Source organism: Copidosoma floridanum, unplaced genomic scaffold, assembly GCF_036245765.1.
Source record: "Copidosoma floridanum isolate Cflo_tuat_1 unplaced genomic scaffold, Cflo_Japanese_pri ptg000032l, whole genome shotgun sequence".
Taxonomy (NCBI): domain Eukaryota; kingdom Metazoa; phylum Arthropoda; class Insecta; order Hymenoptera; family Encyrtidae; genus Copidosoma; species Copidosoma floridanum.
The window spans coordinates 5,805,110-5,831,147 of record NW_028321909.1 but is presented as its reverse complement, the minus strand read 5'-3'; the positions used below and the strand labels follow the sequence as shown (position 1 = coordinate 5,831,147).

Sequence of the window (26,038 nt, the reverse complement as noted above, 5' to 3'; positions counted from 1 at the left end):
AAGCATCATCGTCACCTTTGAGTTTTCGCGCGTCGGCCAAAGTAACAAGAGCAAAGGGGGGGGGGGGAGGAAAAAAATTTGCGTGTTGAGTCCCACAGGTTTAAGTAAACAGGACGGCGCTTAAGACGTATAAGCTCGATAAACTATAATGTATATGTATGTGATATAAGAAACGCCATACGTTGTACTATTACGTATTTATGCAACAATATATAAATATATATGTGTATGTATATGTACTCTTGTCCAGTTGCCGACGATCTGCACGTTACAGCGTACAATTTTTATATGCATATAGTTACAATATTGTATATGTTGATTGATAATATATATATATATATACGTGTCTGTGTGTATGTACATGTATATATATATATACTTCCATATGTAATGATAGCAATAGCAATAGTAGTAGTAATAGAAATGTTAACAATAATTTATACAAAAAGTGAAGGAGCTAGTCCCGGGCCGAAGCGAGGCGCTGGAATCCTTATCACAGAATAATATTTAGCAAAATTGTCCTGCCCCACTCTTCGCGTCGTCGCCACATGGGTATGTGTGTATAATATATGCGTACGCGTATAAGAAGTGAAGCACGGGATTCCACTGTACCAAGCCCGAGAGCCCCGCCACGTGAATATACATGTACGTAGATTTGTATAGGAAGCAGGCGTGAACGATCCGTCGTATCGGCAGTTTGCACCACGTGGAAGGCCACTCTGTCTTTGGATGCACCCCGACTACTCCGGACCACCGGCGTACGCCTCCACCCCCACTGCCGGGGCCAGCCGAGCCAACCACGACTCGGTGCTCCCCCGTCTGATGTCTCTCCGTCGGCGGGCGCTGACCCAACGCTGACCACCTCACGGCGCGCCCGAGCCGCCCCCGTTACCCCCGACCTCACCGGCCGCCTTGCTCTGACGCAGCATACTCTGCAGGGTCGCCACCTCGCTGGCCAAACGGTCCAGCCGGCTCTTCACCTCCCGCTCGCTCTCTGGCGTGCCCACGACCACCACCCCGCTCGGGCCTGTCCACTCTGCCCCCAACGAGATCCCCGAGTCCCGCTCGTCGCTCGAGCCCGACTCGTTGTCCCAGGGCGGCGAGGCCCGTGGCGACGCCCTCGGCGCCGGCTCCTGCTTGATACCCTGGAGGGCCAGTAGGGCGCTGGCCGCGCTCGCGTCCTTGTCCTGGATGCGCGACTTGTGCCTCAGCTTGTGGGGCAGGCTGTTCCCGTTGACGCTGACCGCGGCGACGGCCGCAGCGGCGGCGCTGACGATGAGGGCCGCGGTGGGGCTGCCGGCCATCTGGACGCTCTCGTCGCCACTGCCCGAGGAGAGCTCGAAGGGCGATTGGGCGCGCCGGGCGGCGCGGGACGACAGGTTGAGGGCGCTCGAGGTGTCGAAGCCGTGGCCGATGGCGGGGTGGGTGAACGGGGGGTACTGGAAGCTCTCGGTCTCGGGGTAGGCGGTGGTCTCGGGGGCGTAGAGCTGGGCGGGTGAGCGGGGCGAGCGGGCCCTGGGTGCGTTGGCCGCGGAGCTGGCGCTGCTGATGGTCTGGTGGATGACTGAGGCGTGGACGGGTGGACTGGGGGTGCGGGCGTAGAGGAGGGCCGTGGAGGATTGGAGCTTGGCGCGCTTGACGAGGGTGGGCTCGGTTGGCATGACGGCGAGTACTTGCTCGGCGCTTATGACCGACTCGCCGCAGATGCCGTACTTTTCGCGGATGGCGTCCAACTGGGTCTTGAGGATGTGGTTCTCCTTGGTGAGCTCCATGACCCGTTGCTCGAGGACCATGTCGTTGAAGCGCCGCTTCTCGCGCGACCGTTTGGCCGCCTCGTTGTTTCGCCTGCGCCTGTCCCAGTAACTGTCGTCCTTCTTGTTGTCGGGGATGAACTCGCGCTGCTTGCGCTGCGAGAACAACTCCTTGCGCAACTGCTCGCTCGCGTAGTCCCGGCCGCTGGTGCTGCCGTTGCTGCTCGCGTTGCTACCGTTGCTGTTGCTACAATTGTTCACTATCGGGTAACTGTCCCCACTGCCCAGCGATTGCTGCTGCTGCTGCTGCTGCTGCTGCTGTTGCTGTTGTTGGTGTTGCTGGTGTTGCTGTTGTTGGTGTTGCTGTTGTTGTTGCTGGTGCTGTTGGTGGTGTAGGTGCTGGGGCTGGGGGTGGTGGATGGTTATGGGGCCTTGATGGTGGGACGGGTGTCCCATGGGCTGCATGGGGCCATGGGCCTCGTGGCCGTGGCCGGCGTGGGCCATCGTGTGGGATGCCGGCATCGCGCTGCTGTTCAAACACGCCGTCTCACCATTTATGGGCGATCCACTCTGCCGGGCGATGAACTCTGCCACCATTATTTGTTTTCTCAGAACATCTGCAAGCACAAAGAAATAAAAACGTTTTTACACCATTGATCGGCATTATTGCGCAACGCTCTCTCTCGTATAGTTTGCGTATTTGTGTAAATTATGTATGGTAAATTTGGGCTCACCAAGACGCCCACCAAGCAAGGGGGTGTTATTTATAAAACTCGCGTGTACTTGTATATGTGTCGCGTTTCTTGATGTCTCGAAATTTCGTCATTTGCGTGCCAGTCCCGAGCGTGTCAACGAACCGCAGTCGAGTTAGAGGTATAATCGATATTGGGGCTTGTAGAAACAAAAAAAAAAAAAAAAAAAAAAAAAAAAAAGAAAACTCATTTCCATTGCTCACGAATGCGTGGCACGAGTGCAAACAATGGCAGAGAAGGAAAGTCGCTAAGAGGAAGTGTACATTCCAAAGGCGCGAAATAGCAAATAACAAAAAAAAAAAAAAAAGTGACCGCGAGGGAAACGAGAAGCATCATCGGTTTGCGCAGCTGTAAGCACGTTTCGCTTCATCATGAGTGTATTGGCGTTTATCGTCGCGCAATAGCCAACGAAAGCACGTGGGAATAAGCTACATAGCTCCGTGCACGTGACCGCGGAGCACACGCTCTGCCAAGAAGAAGAACGACGCTCTTGTCCGAGATGCTGTAACACTTTATCGAGCGAATTACGTCCGAGCATATAATGCGTGATGTGTGCTTATGGTTGTGAAATATCGTAGCCATCGAGCGAGTTTGGATTGAAAAAAAAAAAAAAAAAAAATAAAATAAAAAATTGTACCTATACCACAGTCGCGTGTTCTCGTATTTTTAGTTTTCTCCCGAGCGCGCGGAGATTAATCGGTAATCCGCGAGTGTCGAGCTTCGGAAAACTATGTTTAGAAGAGATTGAGCAATGCGCCATCGGGTTGTTGTAAGAAACTTGGAATTTTCTTCCATACGACATACACATCGAGTATTATATGTATGCATACCTGCTCTACAATAGCGCTAATACGCATACACGTACTTCGCCGTGAGAATCTACAACGTATACAACAGATCCGCGCACGGGCTCGTATTATTAACACACAATGCGCTCGATCGGTCAAATTGCAAAATTGACATAACACACACTGGGTTGGGGATGGAAAAAAAAATCGCGCGATAGATCGTTACGACGTGCTCATAGATTCCTTAGGCTTATAAACAATGCGCGCTGTGTTTACAATACCCATATACCAGGATGCATATACATAAGGCGTAGGCATCCATATCTAATAATCGCACGGTTTATCTACACAAAATATTGTTAAAACTAGATACGTCACCATCCGAATACCGCGTGCGTGAGATGATTCAAGTGTATCTGTTGTATGGAAGAGAAGGGAAGATATTGCGCAACGGGGCTACCCGGTGACGTCAGGCACCATCAATTTTCGCAAGCGCTTTACCGAGCATGTAATAAGCCAATGTATGCTTTCTCGGCTGAGTACTGCACGTACGGGGCGTTATGTCACTGCAAATGTGTGTACACGCGACGTATAATGGACCATGGCCTACACCGGTAAGAGTAACGGGCCCTTGCCTCCAGAATTCGTAATGCCCCGCTTGGCATTGAAATCCAAAAGCCGGTGCAGGTTGCACCATGTGGCGAAACGGGTGACGGGTATTGTTTAGCCGAGCGTTCCGCAGCGCGATATTGAAAATCGATGCCGAGCGGTGCTACTACTGTTCACATAATTTCGCTGAGCAAACAAAGTGCTGTGCATGTATGAGTACTCGTATTGCGCGCATCGGTCGACGATTGTGACGACATGTGCTCGCGGAGACACGTGCATCACCTCGCGATTATGCAGAGCGCGTACACGTGACGCTGCCTTTTGAGTTTTATTTATTTATTTTCCCCCCTGAGGAAGGCACCTTTTTTTTCTTCTACCTCCTGTGAAATCGATGAATAGTACCTCAATATCGATCTCTCGGCGCACGCGAGCTTTTTTTCAACCGCACCGCTGCGGCAATTATCCAGCCCCGACGTGTGAGTCATGATGAAAAAAGAAAAGAAAAAAAAAAAAAAAAAAACAAACCAATAGTCGAGCTTCCTCGGATCGCTCTGGTTTTCACGCACAGGCAGGCGCCAGGAATCCGGGAGCCAGGGGAGCTTTTTCGTACGCGGCAAGTGACGCGGTGAGTAAGTGCAAAAGCTGCAAAAGGGGACCGGCCCGTGAGTCACGCGCCTCGAAGCTTCCGCCCGACACGCGACCTCAAAGACGAGCTCGGGCAATTTTATGGCGGTGGTGTATGTATGCCTAAGGTATACTTTGTTTTTGGGCACAAGATATATCCCCCCATGATATATATATATATATATATATATATATATATATATATATACGCGTCACTCTGCTACACTAATATTCACGAAGGGGCGTCGATCGATCGCGCGACACGACCCACAGATTAGAAGATTTTTTGTTTTTCTGTCTTTGGCCAACCATTGCGTAACTGTATCGCGCTATTGCGAGTAGAGAGAGAGATAAGCGGCGTCGAGGGAGCACGCCTCCGGAACAACGTCGTTGCCAGAGAGACTCCGTGTGCGTAGATCGAAGATACCTACTACATTGAAAAAAAAAAAAAAAAAAAAAAAAGCAAACAAAGATCACCGCGACGATACGCCGAGATGCATTACACTTTGTAATCGGAATATTGTACGCAAGGGTGGGGGATGTAAACACCGCGAGTGGCACACGTGCACGCACGTACACGACCCAGCCGGAGCTTCGTCACGTGTCGGCGAAGCGTGAGCGCACTGCGTATCACTGCAAGCTTGGCGCTGAAATGCCGATCGATCGATAAGTCACAGCACACATGTAGGAAAAACTAGGATAGATCGGCATCATCAGAAGGAGGAAAGAAAAATCTAGCTACGATATATCGGATGACGCGCGTGAGTATGTATTATGTGTTGTGTGTGTATATATATAAGCGAGGAAGAAACGGCGGCCGCGTGACACAACAGACGCGTACATACACACACAACGTGTAATAATGCCAATGCGCTCGCTTGACTCGGCCTACTAAGCGAATGGGACGTATAGGTATATATTACGCGAGTTCTCGCGGCACGTTTTTCTTCGCGCAGCTCTCCAAGCTTTTCCTCCGCCGCCCACCAGCTCGTGTCGCCCACCCTCCTTCCTTCGACAGCCTAGTTTTTCCCGGCACGTTTTCCTACGGCCAGCCTATATACACTCCGGCTCCGGTCGGTGTGGCTAATTGGCTCGGTGGTTACGAGTCTCTTTTTCCTTTGCCCATACTCCGTTTTACGAACGCGCGGGCTATGTGTTAAAGTATTATACAACTGCTACTGTACTTTTCAGCGTGTTGGACGGGGTGAATTGATTCTTTTTTTTTTTTTTTTCCTCAACATCGTTCGATCGAATGGCATTGCGTAAAACGTCGAAAGGAACCTTCTCCGTTTGCGGCATCGACATCATTCAGAGGCCGTTTATTTTGCAAATCGATCGCGTTGTCGGGCATCGGCTGTACTGTTTGACCTCCCGATTTGTCACGCCACGGTGTGTAACGAGGAAGCAAAAAAAAAAAAAAAAAACAACTTCCAACGAGCGTGCGAATGGACATAAAAATCGTCATACGTTGTAAACACGTGACTATAGTCAAGCAAGGCTTTTCCTATATTCAATAGCCGCGTCGTATTGTACAGGGAAACAACGTACCTACAAGTATGCATGCACGTGTCACTTTATTGTGTAACGTTCCAATACTCGCCGATTATATTCCGCGGAGCGATCACGTTTGGCGCGTCTGAAATTCTTCGGGGACACGTGCATCATGAGCGACGGGGTATAGGTACGTGTGTCGGGGTTGCGCAATTGCGACACAGCAACACGTGGTGCCGGTGCTGTGTGTTTGCTATTTTTCGCGCACAATTTTTTTTTCTCCCCCCCCCCCCTCCTCGTGCAAATATACACACACGTATACCTGCGCACGTTGAAAACTATTGTGTAACCGAGCACGCGGCTCTCAGCTTGTATTTATGTTTTTACACGGGGGAGCTAAACAGAGAGCCTGATAACGATGAAAAGAGATAACGCGCGATACACAATATCATACAGATACGTGGACGTTATTACAGAATTACTTTTTAGCTCACGTTTTCCTAAAATGAGGGAAATGTAAAGCTGTTTCCAATCGGAGAAACCAAGTGTGGAAGCTGTAAGTCGGATAATGGAGAGAACAATATGTCTCCGTGATAGTCGATACATCGATTAGGTCGATATATATAACCGGACAGCTCCGCGCGAGCTTCGATTCTTCCAGACGCGATAACAACCGACGATAAGGGCGTACAAGTGCGCGCTGGGTAATGGCCACCCGACTACGGGTACGTTGTACCAATTGTGTATACCAGGAGGAGGAGGAGGAGGGGGGCGTTGGCGCGATGATCTCTCGCGGATGATTATTCAATTTATCCTCGCTACTGTACTCTTCTATCTCTCGGCTGGCCGTTGCGTGTTACACACATGTATACGGTACATGGTACACGGACCGTTGACCTCGCGTTACGTGTATATATACGGGGACTTGTCAAGGCTAGCTCGATAACGCTCGGAACGACAATAGAACTCCCTCTCCCTCCTCCGTGGGTATATTGTCCATTGTCCTCGTCGGATGAGTTTTTTTTTTTTCTTTTTTTTCACAAGAGCTGCTGACTAACCATCACACGAGGCGTACCACCTATACCTAACTAATGATTTAACAGTACGTATATACATGACTGAACGATGCCTGACTTTTGTGACTATAATTCATGTGGGTACAATAGCCGAGTGTACATGTGTAATATAAAAGCGATAACGCGGGCGCATTTCGGTCCACACCAAGTGTACTATAAGGTTTTTCGTTCCCGACACGCGAGTACGCTGCACGTGCTCGTCGTTTTGGCGCGTGACTTATCGCGCCGGTTGCGCAAAAAGTGTCGAGTCGCAACTTTTTTTTTTTTTTTTTTCAACGCGTGTTTTGCTTCAAAGTATAATCACACGTTGCTGGAGACGTGAAATAAGATGAGTCCTTAATCGCCTTACATTTATTTTTATACTTGCCACTTGGAGCGACTGCTCAATAAAATGTATATTGTACAAGTATAGACGAGGGACAACAACAATCACTTTGTGTCAAAGTTTCCACGATTGATCGATCGCATCGGCAATGAAGCGCTCGTGGGTATACACGTATATTGTACATACGTAACATTTTCCACGTATGTGTGTGTGGCCGGTATTATTATCTCACTGATTACTCTTGCGTAACCCTGTAAGTTTATCCGTCGCTTCGATCACGAGTGATACATATATGATTAACGGGCTAATTGGGATTTGAAGCAAACTTATGATATCCGCAAGAAAAAAAAAAAAAAAAAAAAAAAAAAAAAAAAAAAGAACCAATCTATTATGCGTGGTTTGAACGCTGTGATATACATGCGTTATCTATGTGTACTTTACTCGCTCTAGTTAATATTAATAATCACCGCACGAGCAGATAGACACACACACAAAAGAAGTCGTTTGCCGAAACAACTCGATATACACTGTTATACATTGAGTTTTTTTTTTACTCATGGCACACGTTAACGATTTTCGTACACATGCGTAAACACACACGAGGCGTATTACCCACCAGCTCGAGATTTCGATATCGAGGCCGAGGAGCGGGAGAGAGGGGCTTTAATTAACCGTTGGAGGCAAGAATTCGGCTGGCGCGTCTCCACTTCCAGGATAATGGGACGGCTAACGGGTCCCCTATAGGCAGCCGCGGCTCGAGATGTTGCGCGGCGTGTAATGTGGGTATACACAACACGTCGAGCCCAGGTGGAAAGAAGGCGTTTAGCGGAAGAGGGGGCAACTCGAGAGAGGAAAACGATGACGGAACAGTAGCTGGAGGGACCGTAACATGTATAGTTGCGTCAACTTCGTACTAAAGGAAGGAGAAAAACGTATAGACCCCGGCTCACGTGTAAAGTGGCACGTGTGCGCCCGACACTGGTCTAATGGAGCACGTGGCTCTTTCCCTCCGATGTGTCATGTGCTTCTAATTGGCACGAGCTCTTTATTGGATTTGCATGCCCGTTTGCGCATCAACTGCAAATGTTTTTCACTATACGTGTGCTTTTTCGTTCGCAAATCGATAAATAAAAGGCGAAAAACAACGTCACACGTGACACGATCGGTATGTTTTTTTTTTTTTTTTTTCCATAATATTTCTCATCGGTCTACTGTTACGGTGCTTTTCTTATCTTCCTCCTTCGTGGGTCACGATCAATATTTAAATTCCAACGAGGCGCGTTATGTACCAATGTGATAATCATCGCGCAAACGCGTGCTTAGTCACGCTTGTAGTTCATAAATAATCATCACCTCCGAAACACAACAAACGGACGAGTAGGTCGTACAATATGACGTTACAGGTACACGAAGCAAAAAGTATGTAGCATCGGAGGGGATGAATAAAAAATACGAGAGGGTGAAGGATCTGCGAGCGGTGCAAAAGTGTCACGGCTTATGTGTACCTACAACGGTGCACTTGTGTTATACATGTAATACAGAGAGCTCGGAGTGGCGCGCACAGTGGCAGTGGCCGAGTTACGCGATTTCGCGGCCGCTCGCTCGCACACGCGTACTTATATATATATGTATACACGCGTACACGATAAAAGAAAGGCTTCGCGAGACCTGAAAGCGCTATAAGTATATACGTGGCGTCGGAGCAAAGCCGATTGATTTTTCACGGCTCTCGCGTACGCGTTTCAAAGGGGGTTGGGCTATATCGATCGGCGACAGGGGGCTGAGTCGTAAAGTGCAACTATTTGATGGCGACGGAGGGGAAAAAAAAAAAAAAGAAAAATAGCACGAGACAACGAGAAAAGGTTGCACAAGAGCGATGTACGTTGTTTTTATAGCAAAGAAAGAAAGAAAATGTAAATTCATCGGTTCATGGATGTTGGCGAGGCAACGATTATCGGCACGAAAACTGTAACGATAGCAAGTGCGGCACGGCGTAGAGAGGCGAGAGGGGGGTTGTTATACTTTCTAGCGGAGTGTATAATACACGTTACCCGAGAGCCGGATGAAGGTCAATGAATGGGCTCGTAAACCGTACGGGTACAGTTTTGTGTGTGTGTGTACGCGCATGTGAGGCCTCTTACCGGTTTATGTACGGGCCTATCGCGCTTGTATAGTTACGTTATACGTGGTAGATATTATATATATGTGTGTACAGACATTTTAGAATACGTAAGCGCGTGCCGGTACACGGAACCGAAAAATCCATACGGCGTTGGATCTTCCGTGGAACCGTTAGCCGCGATCTCTTGCCTGTGTACCTATTCCGTCTAATGAAAAAAGAAACGGTAAACTACGCGCTAGGGGCCGAGAGAGGGACCGTGTAGCTGTAAAACTGCAAATAGATACACATACACGTGTGTACGTAACGATGTACATAATACCACATTATGGGAGGACGGTTGTTTCGGAGCGAGTCGTCCTTGAAAGCTATCGGGGCGAGATTATTCCGAGCGGCCGTTTGCAACAACCTGTTGCACGCTATTTCCAATGGGCCTATACGCGTAAGTATACATCTACGATACAGTTTCATTGATCGGTATTATGACTATGAATTCCGTGTTGGCGAGAGGCAAACCATATAATTATATCTCCGTTTCCCTTGACACAACCCAGCTCGTGGAACGTCGATACGTGCACGATCTATTTGCGTTCCGACACCCTCCCAAGAGTATTTTCACCCCAGTCCTCCCACTTGTATTTATTTACCACCACGCCTATAAAGTATCTCGGTATCGGTATAATTATATAGGTCAATCATAAAGTGGCGTCCCGATAAACGCGGTGCTCTCGACCATCAGACGGCCGAGATTAATCGGCCTATTCATCCGTGACACCTGTTGTTGGAGGCGAATCGAGCCGACTGCCGTGTATACAAGTATATCTTATACATATACAACGCGGCTGCAGTTTTGCTCCACTGACATTGCGCCCGATAGAGCATTGTGTACATATATACACGTGCCGAGATATTATATAGCGCCAAGTGCAAGTCGTTCGTTTATATGCGGGGGCAAAGTGGGCCACGTACGTATGTCTATAGGTATATTTATTTATTGCTGCATAAGGTATTTTACATGTATGTATATATACAAACGAGTGCCAACACATCCTCGACATCTTTGTCTCTCGTTGTTTGCCCTTCGCCTCCTATACCTACATATATATATATAGATATATATACGTACATACTATATACCCACACAGTGTAATACACCGGCACAGCGACGTAACCCACTTCTCGCTTATATCATCCGTCCATATACAATACCCGCTATCGAGTAATACACGCGCGCGCAACCGAGCGAGCGCAAAAAAAGCAGCGAGAGACACGGCACACGAGTTTCTGCAAATTAGGCCGTGGCCCACTTTTCTCGCCCCGCTTGTATATATAATATATATACACGTACGTATGTGTATGCGGCTGTGCGCGTGCGATCGCCAATAGGAGCGAAGGGGGGGGGGGGAAGAAGCGCAGTACCGTTTCAAGGATCGCGATCGATCGCCGCCACGTGCTCCGTTGCTATACATGCACGCACCCACGAGTTTATAAGTCACTTTACCACTATTGCTACTTTACCATGTATATATATATATTTATATGTACTTTGGTGCTGGGTTGATCGCTGCACGAATGTGCAGGCACAGTGGACGAAACTGGATTTTTCTGTCTGACAGAGGGACCCCCAATAATAGTTAATAATGTCGTTCGTCATTTTAATTATCAATCGGAGTAATGACAATATTACTAACTCATTTGAGTGTCGCTAGATCTGCTCTTGATTACCATCTAGGGATGGTGATGTCAAAATTAATAATTGCGCATGTACTAGCCGATAAACGGACGAAGGGATAAGAGAGGAGATACATCTTCGGCGCGTTGAAATAATATGTAGAGTTGTTGGAAATCTAATGCCCGTGCAAGCGTGTGTATTCTATTATATACTTGAAAGTATGAGTCGGTGATGGGGTAATTATCTTATCTGTGGAGTCGACGATTGTTACGAAAATGCGGTGTACACACCAAGATTACGGCATAACTGGGTTGTATTTACATGTACATGGGGAATATCTATATATATATATATACGGCTGTACGACATGCGTCAGGGTTCTTTTGTGCCACGCTATTTTGGTGTCCATGGTCCATTAAGCCTACACACATACATACATATATGCCCATCTCTTTCTCTGGAGCATCGTAATACTAAACGATGACACACTTATGGTATGCTGGTGTGTATCGAGTCATCGAACTATTACTATTTACTTTTGCTAATTACTTTGCTATCATTCCACGAAACGTGTACGCGACAGCTCATCGTGTTAAGTCATAATGTATCACTGGTGAATCAGCATCAAGGGTACACATGTGGACAAGGTTTTCCGCGACAACTACTAAGCTCGTAAAAATAAAAAAAAAAAAATAAAAAAAAATAAAAAAAGAACCTAATCGAGGAAGTTGCCTTCGATCACAAAGTGTGCGTGGGGGTGGGGTGAGAGGGAGGAAGCAACAATGGCACTGATACTACTTTACGGATTCGTGGATCTGGATCAATGTCGAGCGATAGTTCCGCTCGTCGCGCTAGCAAGTGCAAAACAGACATATACACAGACAGGTATATCGCGTAAACTTTAGCATGGGTATATACATAAGTACACGTTGGTGTAGCGGCGAGGTTTATTTATCGATGCGCGTCGACCTCCTTTTTTTCTTTTTTCTTTTTCTTTTTTTTTTTTTCTATTCGAACGAGCCAAAACGTGCTCGCACCGCTAACGATTGCTCGTCCATTTGGTATACAATATATTGTAAGCTCGTGTGTTGCTTTTTATCAAATTTAAGTGACACATCGAAAGAGCGATCCGCTCGAAAATGGGTCGATCGTGCTTATCGGGCTGTACAGTTCTTACGTAACGTCGTGTCGTACCTACTTGTATTTTTTTTTTTTTTTTTTTTTTTTTCTTTCTTTTTTTAACGCGGACCGATAACGCCGGCTATTCCGAAATAGCCTATTCAGGAGAGGGTCATTATTCCCAAACACGCGATCAACGTCACCGAAATTATTTCGCGGTAACCCCGATTTTCTGGAGCTTTTCTTTCTTTGAAATCAAACGCAAAGAAATACGCATCTACAAGTATAACTGCTTATGCGCCAGAACCTCGATCGCTTTTTTTTTTCTCTCTCTCTCCTTTTTCTGCGACACCGACCTTGTTCGCAATGCCCATTAACAATAGCCGAAGAAGAAGCAGAGAATGAAGAAAAAAGGGGGCAACAACTGAGGGACCAAATTTTCGTAAACACCTTCACACACAAGTATACGTTTAAATTTCGCTGCTCCTTAAATTCAGTATTGCAAGAGAAGTACCGATGATCATAATAGTTGCAACAATAATAACAATAGCGATCGTTTTCGCGACCTCGAGGGAGCGAGCGAGTGACGCAAGGCTGCAGCAGAGCCGATACAAGCGCAATTCACGTTTTGTATTAATATATACGTGTGTCGTAAGTAGCGTAAGAGACCTTCTGCATGTCTCTCTCTCTCTCTCTTACCGCAAGCACGTAGCCTCCTCTCGAGTCCTCGCCGCGTTATCTCTCCTCGCTCGTAACACGACACGCGTATATTTTTACGTTCCTCTAACACCGACTTCCGAACGCGCGCAAGCTCGGCCGATGATGCAATTGTAGGAAAAAAAAAAAAAAAAAACCACCATCGTGTCCTAAGGATGCATCACCGCGCGTTTGCGTCAGAAGAAATGCGAGCTGTGGCTCTTTTGCAAACAGGAGGATTTTCCCCCTTTGGGTGATGATGATGATGATGATGATGATATAGGCATTTGTACACACGATCGATGCCGGCTCTCGTGCAGTAGGTTAATGCATACGACACGCGTCACCCCACGCGACTAGTCGCGAGATTTACTGCAGTGATTTTTGCGCTGAATCTGTTTTTTTTTTTTTTTTTTTTTTTTTCCATAGAGAGCAGAGGTAGATTTTTTTTCTGTGGCGCGAAAATTAATATTCGGGTTGGTTGCTTTTTTTTATAAAAAAAAAAAAAAAAAAAAAAAAAAAAAAAAAAGTGGGAAAAACTCACCAATTTTGAAAGGTTCCTGTAGAAAGGAAGCCGGTAAAGTCTTGCGATCCACTTTTGCCGGTCACTCGGTCATACGATCCTCGGGCAAAAGAAGCAGCGCCAACGCGCGATCGTCGGCTTGTACTCGCCGACCAAATATTCCAGGATCAACGACGATATTTCCTTGCGTCCACCAGCACAATGTAATTTCAACGTAATATTCAAAACTGAACGAAAAAAAATTATTTTTTTTGTTTTCCAAGCAAACGAGGGCTTGCACTGTCCAAACGAGGACGAACCGATCGCAAATCACACACCGAGTTCGAGTGAGATTTTTCCAACGCGATCGACGATACTGGAAAACGGAAGAGAAAAAAAAAAAAAAATTCACCAAAATATGTATCTTGAATAAACTGTGTCACACTGTTTGTAGCGGCAAGAAGAGCTTTCAGCGCTATAGCAAGACCTGCAAGCTGCGCCGACCAAGAGCGACTAATGCAATGTGCAGTACGCAAGAAGCGCAAGTCGTACACCGTCTCAATTCAAAGAGCTCGATCGAACTGTAATCGGCGTCCACTCGTGAGGACGTCGCGCTGCAGACTGACTGTGTTCACGGACAGTACGAAGCACACACTAGTAGCGAGAGAGAGAGAGAGCCCGCTCACTACCCGTCTCTCTTTCTTTCTCCTGGCGCGCGCGCGTGCGTGTGTGTGTGTGTGCCGTCGGCCCCAATGTCGCCCGATCCGACTCCTCTCTCTTTCTATACCGTCGCTCCTTCCTCTTCCCTCGCGAGCGGTGTCTCGAGCGCGCGCCTCCACGCTCTCCTTCGGCTGTCTGCACCACCACCTCCTCCTCCTCCTCCTCCTCGCTCCGTTAGTCGAGCCGCGAGTGTACACAAGTGGGGAGTCGGAGCCACGTTCCGGGGGAAGTTTATGCGAGCTTTATTATCGAGGCGCCCTCCCCCTCGCTCTCTCTCGCTCCTTGTTTCGTTGCTGTGTACATTTACACGCATATGCTCATTATGCGCTTGTCTCTCTGCCCCACTCTCTGTGCCTTTTCGTGGCATTTTGTTGTGGCTGCTGTAATATATTATATCTTGCCTTTTTTTTTTTTTTTTCCTCTTCCATATGTTGAGTCAGAAAAAAGGGGTGGAGAGAGTGACCTTTTATTTCTTGTTGCTATTTTATGCATAAAAAAAAGGCACGTATAAATATAAGTGCAAGTTTCAAGTTTTGTACAATTTGACGACTATGGGGTGTCATTGCAGATGGGCCAAACAGGTAATTGGCCGTTTTTCTTCTCGATCGTGCGTGGGTGTTTTTGTTCGGGCGTGCCGAGATTTTTCGATCGATCGCAAAACGGCTTTGTTGTCCGGCTTCCGGCGCGAATTTCACGACCATCAAAGTGACTCTACTTTCGGTCGATGTGTCATATTTTAAATTTACCCGATGGTATAAACGTAGATACGCGTTTTACATTGTAGAGCAATCGGGTCAAAAAAAGACGGAGTCTTAATAAACTGGTTGGTCAGCGTTTTGTAATTGTTTGATAAGTGCATCCTTGTTTCGAGAAACGTAAAAATACGTGCACGCGGAGCGATACGAGCCAGTTGGTATCTCGTTTTCCTGGTATTCCGATTTTAGGTACGATGACCGATTGGACGACCGGCTATTCCGAAAACGCTGATTTCTTCCCTCGCTCGACCCGCGCGTACAAATGTGATATCTGAATGTGTGCACTTTACACTATTGGACGGTACATGCTGAGTCATCGGGGAAAAATTACCCACTGACGCTGAAAAGACGGTGCTCTGTGCAATCAAAATCGTAGATTAAAGGACGTCGTCCCCTAATGTACCCGCTCGGCTGGAAAATTCCACTCGACCCCCCGAAAGCGACTTGCTCAACGTTCCCCTCGTGTTTCATCATATACGGCGCGTATCGGTTCGTTTGCTCAAAAAAAAAAAAACGAGTCAACAAACTCGGGTTTTCAAGTTCAAGAGCAACCAAACTCTCGAAAGAAGAAGGAGAAGCGTCCAAATAAAAAAAAAAAAAAAGAGGAGGAGCGCGAGATATCGCTTCACCTGCAACGTAGTATACATTTGTATCCCGAGACGACGGCCCTCGTATATCTCTGTATCTCCGTCCCTTTGGAGGTGCGTGCAAACAACGTATACACACATACGTACGTGCTGTGTATATATCGCGTAATAAAATTAAACGAGAATAGGGGCCCCCGCGTGCCGTGTATTCTTTGTCTCCTCTCCCACTCCCATGGGCTTCTCTCCCTCGACGCCCCCACTCCAACGTACGTTCCGAGTGTTCCGACTCCGTTTTGCCCCACTACTTTTGCCATCCTGCACTGTATACGGGTGGTAGTAAGTACCGGAGTCGTGTTACGTTATACGCGTGTGGAGGAGCGGCGAAAGCTGTTGCAGCACACACGAGAGTGTAATTAGATTGCGCCGCGCCGCGACGCTGAGCGCATCTCTTTGCTACATGATGCTGCGATGAGAGCGCCTTATCTATTTGTTTATCCATTTTTTTTTCAATTTTACCTCTCGTTTTTAAAATTGTAGCTGAAGACATTGCTTTTTTTTCAAAAGAAAGGATTGAATTCAAATTTAATTTGTTTTTCCTTCTTTCGTAAAACCTATTTTTAGGTCTATCGAGCCGATTTTCACGATATTTTGGTCAATAGGCTAAATAAATTAGTTAATATGCTTCTCGTGATGGTAATTTACCACCAGAAATGATATCCCATTGGAGATCAAAGATAACCGCGATGACGGAAAATTGCGGGAATAGGAAAAATAAAATCAGTAGTAAAACCCCATGAATAGTCAGACGGAACCGCTTAGCGTAATCTCGATCCCATGAATTAAATGTCCGTGCATGGATTATCATTTTTGCAATTCGTCATCGATACAGTGAGCTAAAAAAAAAAGCTGCTCTCACTGCCACGTACGGCCAACGCCTATTGTGTCCACTTGAGATCCGCAAGGTCAAAAGTAATCGCCCTTTCGAACATTGGACCGTCTGTATGTCTCATCCCGGTTATTCTCCCGATCGGAAACAGAAGATCCCACGCCTTAGAATTTAATGTTTCAATTAATCTAAAACACATCGCAAAAAATCAACTGCTGCATCTACAAACCAATTTCCACTGTCTCAAAAAAAAAAAAAAAAGAAAAGAAAAAGGTATAGCACACCTCGAAAAAAACTCGAGAACGGCCAGTTCGCACCTGCATTTCGTGTGTTCGTGCAAAAACACACACGCACACGATAATCGTTCGAAAGATCGGGTTCCTCTCTCATCGGAGCATCGGGTACACACAGATACGACGTGTGGTGCATAATAATAATACACGGCGACTCCACGCGCACACGTACGAATACGTGCGAGCGCACGAGAGCGAGCGAGCGCTCATTCTCCTGCCGAGAGGCTGACCTTGACATTCGCCTGCTGCTCTATTTTTATCGGGCCTCGGTTCAACGTCTCTCGGCCCTCCCCCCCCTGGCCGCTTCCTCCCCTCGCCGCCGCCTCCTCCCTTTTTTTGCGGAGAGCTCCCATCCGCCCCCTCCCTCCGTCCCTCACTCGCGACGATTGGCTCGATTCGCCGAAATTGTTATTTTTTTTTCTCTCTCCTCTCCCTCCCTCCCGATCCCTCTCTGCAGTTTTTATCGCGGCGCGCACACGCTCGGAATGCGATCGCTTGGCTTCTTGACGCGCATAAAATTACGATAATCGCGGGCAAGAAAAAAAAAACAAAAAAAAAAAAAGAGCCGAGTTATCATCCTCAGGGCCCCGGGGTCTATTGAATCATCATCGAAATTTTGCCGCCTCGGATTCCCACATCGCCGAGCTCGTGATATTCTATAACCCGCCGACCGAAACTTTCCGCGACTCTTATTTTCGTCGCCCTCGGTGAATCTGTTTTTGCATTGCTCGGACAAAAAAAAAAAAATGACGTCACGTCAATGAAAAAGATAATAAGGAAAACACGCCCATTACCGATTTACACAAACACAGCGCTGAAAAACCCAAAAACAAAAGCAGTGTGTACTCCCGTCACTTAGATCGCGTATGTATTGCATAAGCGCCTGGAACAGTCAGTCCGTTTCCTGCCTCTCCCCGTATATGCGCTTCTGCACCATATAATCATAATCACTCGCGTCGATGAAACGAAAAATAAAAAAATTCACTCCCATTCCTCTCCCACTTATGGAGAGCGATAAGAGGAGAGGAGACCCCTCGAAAATCGATTCGGCAAAACAGCCCATTGGCCGCGAACAACAAAGAAACGCAACGGACGAGAGAGAGAGAGAAGAGGCGAAGCGTTCACTTTCTCCGTCTTTCTCTGTGTCGGTCTCCTCTCCTGAGCTCGCCGCCGTTGGTCGAAAACACCAGACAACGAGGGCATCAGCCCCTCATGAATCACCCACCACGCGGGTCACCTTCACTTTTTTATGTAATTTTGTTAACTTTGCCTCGGTCCCTCCCTCCTTTGGGCTGCGCCTGCGCCTAAAAACGCACTCTCTGGCGCCCATACAGCGCGTATCTGTGTATAGGTGAGGTATACATCCCATCGACGTCTCTGCGGGTTTCTCCCCTTTTTCTACAGTGTATTAGTATAGAGGACTATTCTCGCAAAACTCTACGTTACACGCATGTATACATACGTGCAGGATTCATTGAGGAGCGGCTGCATGCAGAGTCGGGGGGAGGGATTAGCCGCACCTGACGGTGTATATATACCTGTACTCCTTGCGCCCGGCTGGCTGCTCGGTGTTTTTGACCCGATGAGTGTTTTTTCGCGAGAGTGAACGGCCTCGGCAAACAAAACTCTCGGGAGGAAAGTTTTTCTCTCACCCCGCGCTGTATACCGATCTTCGCAGTCGCAGTTTTTCTTTCTTTCTTTTTTGTAATTTATCACCGAGGTGCCTGGAATTTGAGGATAAAACGGGTCTCTGCGCTCGCTGTTTGCTTTTGTGCAGGTCTTTTCTTGTTCGAAACAGCTTGGCTCTGCATTCGACGTATTTTTTTTTTTTTTTTTTTTTTTTTTTCATCTCGGTCATATTCAAGTATATCGAATCAAGCGGGTAAGACGAAATTGACGCAACGAGAGAAGAGGTGGGTCATCCCAATATCTCGTAATATTACGTGACGTTGGATGTGCCCTCGGTTAGAGGAGAATCGGCGCTCGACTCCACAGTTATTGCATCGGTCCGAGCAACACCTCATCCGCGCAAATGCGCCAAAATATACCAACGACGCGTGTAAAATTTCGAGAAGCGAAACTCACTATTTTCGATGAGAGAGTAAGCAATGTTATCATATACAGGGGGGAGAGTGAATTTATATACATCACCCGTACCTGCTTATACTTTTAGCGGTGCAGTTCGTTGCTCGGCAAAATTTATTTTCGGTGGCACAACATAGTACACCGCCAAATGACGCTCGACGCGTAAGCTTTCTCCTTCGATACTTCTCCTCGTGGGTAATGTATTTTTAACTGTTGTGCAATCGTATATTGTTTACCTTATACCGATGCGCACGTGCGTATATATGATACATTAAAAGTGCCTATACGATAAAATTAGTTATCTAAAGTCGCGCGTGTCGATGATCATTGGCTCGATTTCAAATCGGCAAGCATACCTATACATCATAGAGCCTCCTCGAGAGAGAGAGAGAGAGAGAGAGGTAAACAAGGGCGGGGGCGACTTATTTCCCTCCTATTCGGCTCATGCGATTGCAATCGAGTATACGTAGTGCGCGTGCGGCTGCCGTTGCATAAACACACCGTACGTACTCATCGGCCGGAGGGTTAAAATTAAACGATGTTTCATCAATAAAATTAGCTAATTCGCATCGCTCGCGCGCCTCTTTCAAGTGCGCGTATACACATCGCGTTGCGGCGTAACAGAGCTTGATCGAGCACCTAATGATAAGAATGAAGTGTAATGAGAGAGAGAAAAAAAAAACAAACAAAAAAACAGAATATTACGCTCATTGGCTTCGAAGAAACAAAGATGGGCTTCCTGTCCCCGTACGTATACGTACTATCCTCGAGCTGATGCGTTTCCGCATCGCGAGACAAAGACTGCATTTGTACATACATAGCCGTACGTAACGCGAGACATGGGGGGACACTCGCGGAATCGCTCGTCAGCCTTTTTTTTTTTTTTTCTTCTTCTTTCCCGGCCAATCACCTTGCGTTCTACCGCTCCTGTGCGAGGCCGCGCTACCAAGTGGCCTCGCCTGCTAAATTCAGCGATTGCTGCATACCCTCCCCGGCTAAGTACGTGTGTGAATTTGCGTGCATGTATATATAAATAAATATTCGTTCGTGTACTGCGGCGTTGGCGTCTTTTTTCATATTATGGTTGTACGGACATGTTGCTTTGTTTGCCGTGGGGTTGGATCTCTTTTTTTTCATTTTCACCTGAAATCCTCAATTTTAATCAGTGCCACTGACTCGGCTGTCGCAATTATTCTTCGCAGAAGCTGAACTTTGCACGAAACGGCGCGAGAAAATATTTGCCCCGCACATGAGCACGTATATTTATATAATACGTGTTTGCACTCGCGTTTTATCGGCAAAACCGATGAACGTGAACTTTGTCCAAAGGCAAATATTAACATTTGCTTGTTATTCAACTCGGGGGAGGGGGAAAAAAAAAAAAAAAAAAAGAAATGCTCCACCGCAACTCTTTCTCTCCGCGAGTGTAACAACGGCGGCCGGAAGAGGGGAAACTCGACGCTTAGAGGACGAGTTTAGGGAGAAAGTGTAACTGTTAAAGTAACAGCGACGATGCAGGTGTAACAGAGATTGCGCGCACGCGAGCCGCGAGTGTAATACGATGCACGTCCGCGATGAAACTCCGTGTTTTTCACTCCCCGCGCACGAGCTAATAATCGTGATATTTGCTTCTCGGAACGAAAGTTACCGCGTCTTTTTCCTCCTGCAGTCTATACCTAGGCTGCGCTCTGTCATTATTGTACAGTTGATTTTATTTTTAATCGGTCGCTTTCGCTTGACAACCGCTTCGTGCAGCTACGCGTGATTTTCAATTGAAAAAGAAAAAAAATGCGTGATCGATCCTTGCGACAAGTTTGTGAGGCGTTAATTTCCCTCTTTTATAATATCAGCGTCGTCGTATTCGTATTATCTCTCGCTGTGGCGGACAAACGTAATGATTTCGAGAACAGTCGGGCGAGAATTTTTTTTTTTTTTTTTTTTTGTTTATTCGGTGAATTTTCGGGAAAAAGAAGAAAGTCAATTACGAGTCGATAACGCGATCTGTGCATCGGATGGGTGTGCGCGATGAATTTCTCTTTTCCGAACGGAAAAATTTGGCCCCGTGTACGTGCTCGAAAGACGGTCAAGTTCGATGACCCCAACATTTCCTATTCCCGAAAATAAGTCGAGTCAGCGCTTCGGGTGATACGTTGCTCATCATAGTGTCAATTTTAAGGTCTGGACAATGGGGACGTTGAACCGACTGGCGCTTGAGGTAATTTAGCTCGCATTAGGTGGATGTTATGGTTCAAGGACTTGCCCTGAACTGTAAGGTCTAGAATGCGATTTTTGAAAAATCACCATCATCGCGTTAGTGCGGTAATATTATGAAAAAAAACAAAAACAAAAAATTAGAATTTCAGGGCGGTAAAAATAAATGTTTTCTTCGACAATACCACTTACATTTGTTGGTTATCAAAAAGTTTCGGGGCAAAAGAGTGTGGGAGAAAAAAAAAAGAAGGATAAAAATACCGAACAAACACAACCGAGGCGTCGATTATAACGGTTCGTAAAAGGAGCCGAGCGAGTGAGAGAGCGAGCAACACGCTACTTTCATCGGCCAAGTGAAAGCAATATGAAAGTGCTTGATTGCAAAGTAGAAAGGTGAAATGCACGATAAAAAAAAAAAAAAAAAAAAAAAAAAAGAAAGAAAAAAAAGACAAGACTCAGCTCCGTTACGCCGAGGCTTGGCTGTATACATGTATATACAGGTATTTTGTAGAGGGGCAGACATCGGTCGGCCCATTTCGCGTCAGCGAGGTAGCTATACATTCTAGAACCATCGCGATGATTCTAGACACGACCAAGGGTGATTTTTTTTTCTTAAAAAAAAAAAATTTTTTTTTTTTTCTACTTTTACAATACATCCTTGATGGAATTCGTGGACTTTTCGGATATCAAGGATCACGAGCACATTGAAAGTTCGGTAAGATACACTGCTCGTGATATTAATTTATTTTCAAATTCCATACAGTGACATATGATTTTCATAAGTGACAAAGTTATCAACAGATTAAAAGTTTATTAACGCATTATGTGAAATTGGATAACGAACGCGTGCATGGCCATTAAAAAACGCGTGGTGCAATCGATTAGGCATGTTCAATCTAACAATAGATAAAACATCCAAAAATTTTAATATCACTAATTTCACGACGACTTTAACTCTACTTTGCCTCCAAAACTTCACCGTAGAAGAGAAACAAAAAAAAGGGGAGCGTATATCACTTATCGAGTATGCACGCATAAGCAGAGACATTAACATACATCGCAATGCGCGTTATACGGTACTTTTAAACGTAACACTTTCTCCTTGCGCGTCCGAATGACGAAGAAAAAAAAAAAAAAAATAGAAATAAAAATAAAAACACCCATACACGCGCAGGGAACGAGAGTATCGGCAAGTACGCATTAATAAACACATTCTCGAAAAACATCCTCTCCGAAAGAAAGAACTCGTATTGTATATACCCGCGCAAAGGACGAAAAAAAAAAAAAAAAAAAAAAAAAGAGAGAGAGAAACGAACAATATACGCACACACACACGAACGGGACTTCCGATTGCAGCACGGCGCCTTGGCCATTACACGTAATTTCCCCCCTACAAAAAAAAAAGTTTATCCCGGTCAACGGCTCGGTTCGGAAGAAAGTTCGGTTGTTCTGTATACAGGTACCCTCTCGGCCCGGGAGTCGTTGACATCGTCCGTGGCAAGTATACCTGTACCCACGAGGAGCCTCGCGCTCGTAAACGAGCCCCGCTCGAAAAGGTCCTGCGGAGGAGCGTGTACACAGGTAACAGGTGTCGATGAACTGGCAAACTTTCTTTCTAACTGCTACGTAATGGGTACACGAAAGAGGGGGGAGGCGATGATTTCTCCGCGGCCGCGCTCTTGTGTGTGTTACGAAATGATACCGCTCGCTGCACATCCGCCTTCGAATGTCAATGACGCCCCGGTCGCAATTACGCGAGCGAAACTCCGTAAGCCTTTGCCCCATCGTTTTCCGCGTGCTATTGTGCGCGGCGATGAATTTTTCGAGGCCACTTCCGAATCGCCCGATGTGATGACTGACTCACCCCCACCCCCTGGCTTTTACCGCGTGTGCTTTCCGGTTTCGTAATGCACAACAGCATGAGCTGTGTAGCTTGCGTTTATGCAAAATGTATACTGTTTGTTATTACCGAAAGAGAGATGGGTGTGCTCTCGAGCTTCCTATGTCGTCCTGTCATCGAAAGTACAATTTATTTATTGGGGGGGGGGGGGGCAAAGAAGGGGGTAGTGAAAAAGAAAGTTGCGCTTGACGGGGAGTAGCGCGTCGTAACCGAGAGATCGAGGAAATGGTTTGAAGGATGCAACGCCGGCGTTTCTCCAATTTCACCCGAGTTTTACGATTCGGTCCTCCTCTTGTGGTAAACCAGTTTTTCCACCGATGTATTCTCGCGCTGTGCATTTGCTGGTCGGGAAATCGTTTTCTCACCAATTTTGTACACCGAAAATAGACTTTAACGGGACCCAATGGATTTTCTTTTTTTTTTTTTTTTTTTTTTTCTTTGGAGTCGTGTCTGTTTATCAGAAAGCTCCGACGGCAACTGGTCGATAAATTTTCACGAGAGCAAAATGAGATGTGAACTTTGAAATAAAACCAAGAGCCCCAAATTAATCAACTCCATTAAATGTTATGAGCCTCGTGTTTACGCGTGTCACGTATACGCGCTCAAAGCGCCGCAGTAAAAATCGTGTCAGTATAAATAGTATACATGCATATGTACCTACATGATAATATTTCAGTACAGCAGTGCCACGTAAACAGTTACATCGGGGAGTGTACAGTTATTTCGGTGTACTCGTGGATATGAAGTGTTTTTTGTTTATTCGCTTATTTTTTCACAAAAGCCTCGTCCAAGCTCGCCGGTCGAGAAAAGAGAAACCGAACGAGAGCAAAAAGCTGCACGCGACACATTTTTGCGCCAATTATTTATCCAAGCGGCATTTTTCTGTCGCGTGTACATATATACACGCAGTACCGTTAGAAAGAGCTTACGCAATCCAAGACAACATTTTCTACAATCCCCTCCGTGCCTGTAATAATGCAAGCTCGAAGATACAGCTACGGGAAAGTACGAGTTACCTGCAAAAGTTGAAATATTAGTACTCACGTAGGTCCGTCGCCGATTGTCTGAGCAAAAGAGGCCAGACAAAAGTTGGCCGTTTAGGTGTACCCTCTAATGTGAAAAAGAAGAGTAGATCTTCAGAAAAAGAGTATACATGTATCCCTGCATAAGCCCACACACCTTTCTCCTTTTTTCCTTTTTTTTACGATATATATCCATACGACACGTTGTCGTGTCCATAAGAGAGGATGAGCATATTAATTTACAGAAGATTCCATGTTGGGCTCGAAAAAGTTGTACTAATGTAAGAGTCGTAAGGACACTCAAACATGGTACTACGTGAAAAGCTGTAATTTAGGCTCACGGATCATACTTGATTATGTGTGGAAAAAAAAACTCTACAGATGCGAATGACGAAACCGACCGAAAATCATAAAGACGGGCTGGAAAAAAAGTCACCTCTTAATCGTCCCCAAAATCGTGAAGAAAGAAAAAAAAACTTTATCTTGAGGCCATTCAACGCAGCTTTGATCGTTTTCTAACGCAGATAGTACATTACACCGAGTGGCCTTCGACGGAGAAAAAAACCTCGAGTCGCGATTAGGATGCTCTCCCCGCGTTTTTCTTCCATTATACCAAAACACCTATACACCGTTTGGCATCTGCATGACTCGTATTCGTGTACAAAAGTGGACAATCCGGTGCGCGCGGCAATGATCATCAGGGTCAAGATGGTATAGGGCAAGGCCCTCAAGGCCGGTCACTACAACCGGTGACTTTGTTTCGCGCTGTACGCAGGTATGCGCGTATGAATATATATATACACACGGGCGTGGGTACGATATATTATCGTATATTGCAAGAAGCGAGACTCCCTCGGACACAGTTTACATTATTTCTCTCGTGAATTTCAAATAATGTTTTACTTGTTTTCCATCTTTTTCATCGTGAAAGTAACGTTTATACGTGGACATTACAGTGGGCTATAACGTTATTGGGCTGTGTATAATGAGACACATCGAGAAAGAATCAATGTACTTTTCGAATTATTTACCTACTCTATTATCTTTTTTCTTCTTCTTTTTTCTGAACGTATACAATTGTACATTTACATGTACAAGTCATGTATAACATGTATACGTAAGTACGCCATTTTTACTTGGGTACAACGACGCTACTTGCGGTTGAAATTTATAATTGGACATCAAAAGTCCAGTAAATGTAAAGTATACCCCAGTTTTAAGCTTCTAGAATTTTTTTTTTTTTTTTTTAGTTTTTTGTACTCATAACGTGTCGTTTTGATTGTTACAATACTTGCTAGGCAAGTATTTCGTAATTTATCGAACGAAAACGAAATAATCACTCGTATTTTCATTTTTTTCGGAAACTGATAATATTATCATACCTGTTATTACAAACGTTTATTGGCCGTATGTGGCTTGAAAACAGCTTAAAACGTCGTTTCGAGTTTTACATCACGTTTTGCATCATCACTCCAAGTTCATTGGACCTGTGACTTTCAGATGTTATTCTTTGCCGAAGTTATCGCTTCCATCGTGCCGATAAAGCTTCTTTTTTTCCCTGACTTCCATTAATCTTGAATTTTACACATCGCGCACCTACAAGCTTTTATTTGAGTAAAATTTCATAAACTTCCTCTATGCAACTAATAAATTGTCGTTGTATGATTATACAAGTACGAAAATAATGTACGAAATACGTATTTGAAGGTAAGATTACCCGAAAAATCGATTTTTGAGTACGACTATATCCCCCGTTAGTACCAATCCTAATGAAGTACGAAAATTATATAGATACCAATAAAATTATACTTATTTCATGTGAAATATTTTCGTCTACCAAATTATCTCAGCAACGATGATTGTTTAAAATTTGCCGAAAAATCGTTGAGTAGCATCTTTTATGCACGCTTTAAATCATCCAATGTTATTTTTTTCTTCTCATGTTAACGTAGTCTTCTCGATAAATACAACCACCGGCTTTATTTTAATACTTTTTTTAATAAAAAACGTTTCCACAAGAGTTATTATTGTTTATCATTTGTATTTGCTGCCAAG

The 26,038-nt window shown here is 45.7% G+C and overlaps 1 protein-coding gene across 1 annotated transcript; it reads right to left on the bottom strand.

Annotated features, from left to right (window-relative positions):
• Nucleotides 1-339: 339 nt before the first annotated feature.
• Nucleotides 340-14,131, bottom strand: LOC106639392 (uncharacterized). Its single transcript, XM_014353002.2, has 2 exons — nucleotides 13,567-14,131; nucleotides 340-2,368 (listed from the first exon to the last, which is right to left on the bottom strand). Exon 2 carries the CDS (start codon nucleotides 2,346-2,348, stop codon nucleotides 864-866), a length of 1,485 nt encoding a protein of 494 aa, XP_014208488.2. The 5' UTR covers nucleotides 2,349-2,368; nucleotides 13,567-14,131; the 3' UTR covers nucleotides 340-863.
• Nucleotides 14,132-26,038: the final 11,907 nt, after the last annotated feature.

What these genes read in the sequence shown, in the direction of transcription:
- LOC106639392 (XM_014353002.2), bottom strand. Translation starts at nt 2,348, where the DNA reads ATGGTGGCAGAGTTCATCGCCCGGCAGAGTGGATCGCCCATAAATGGT.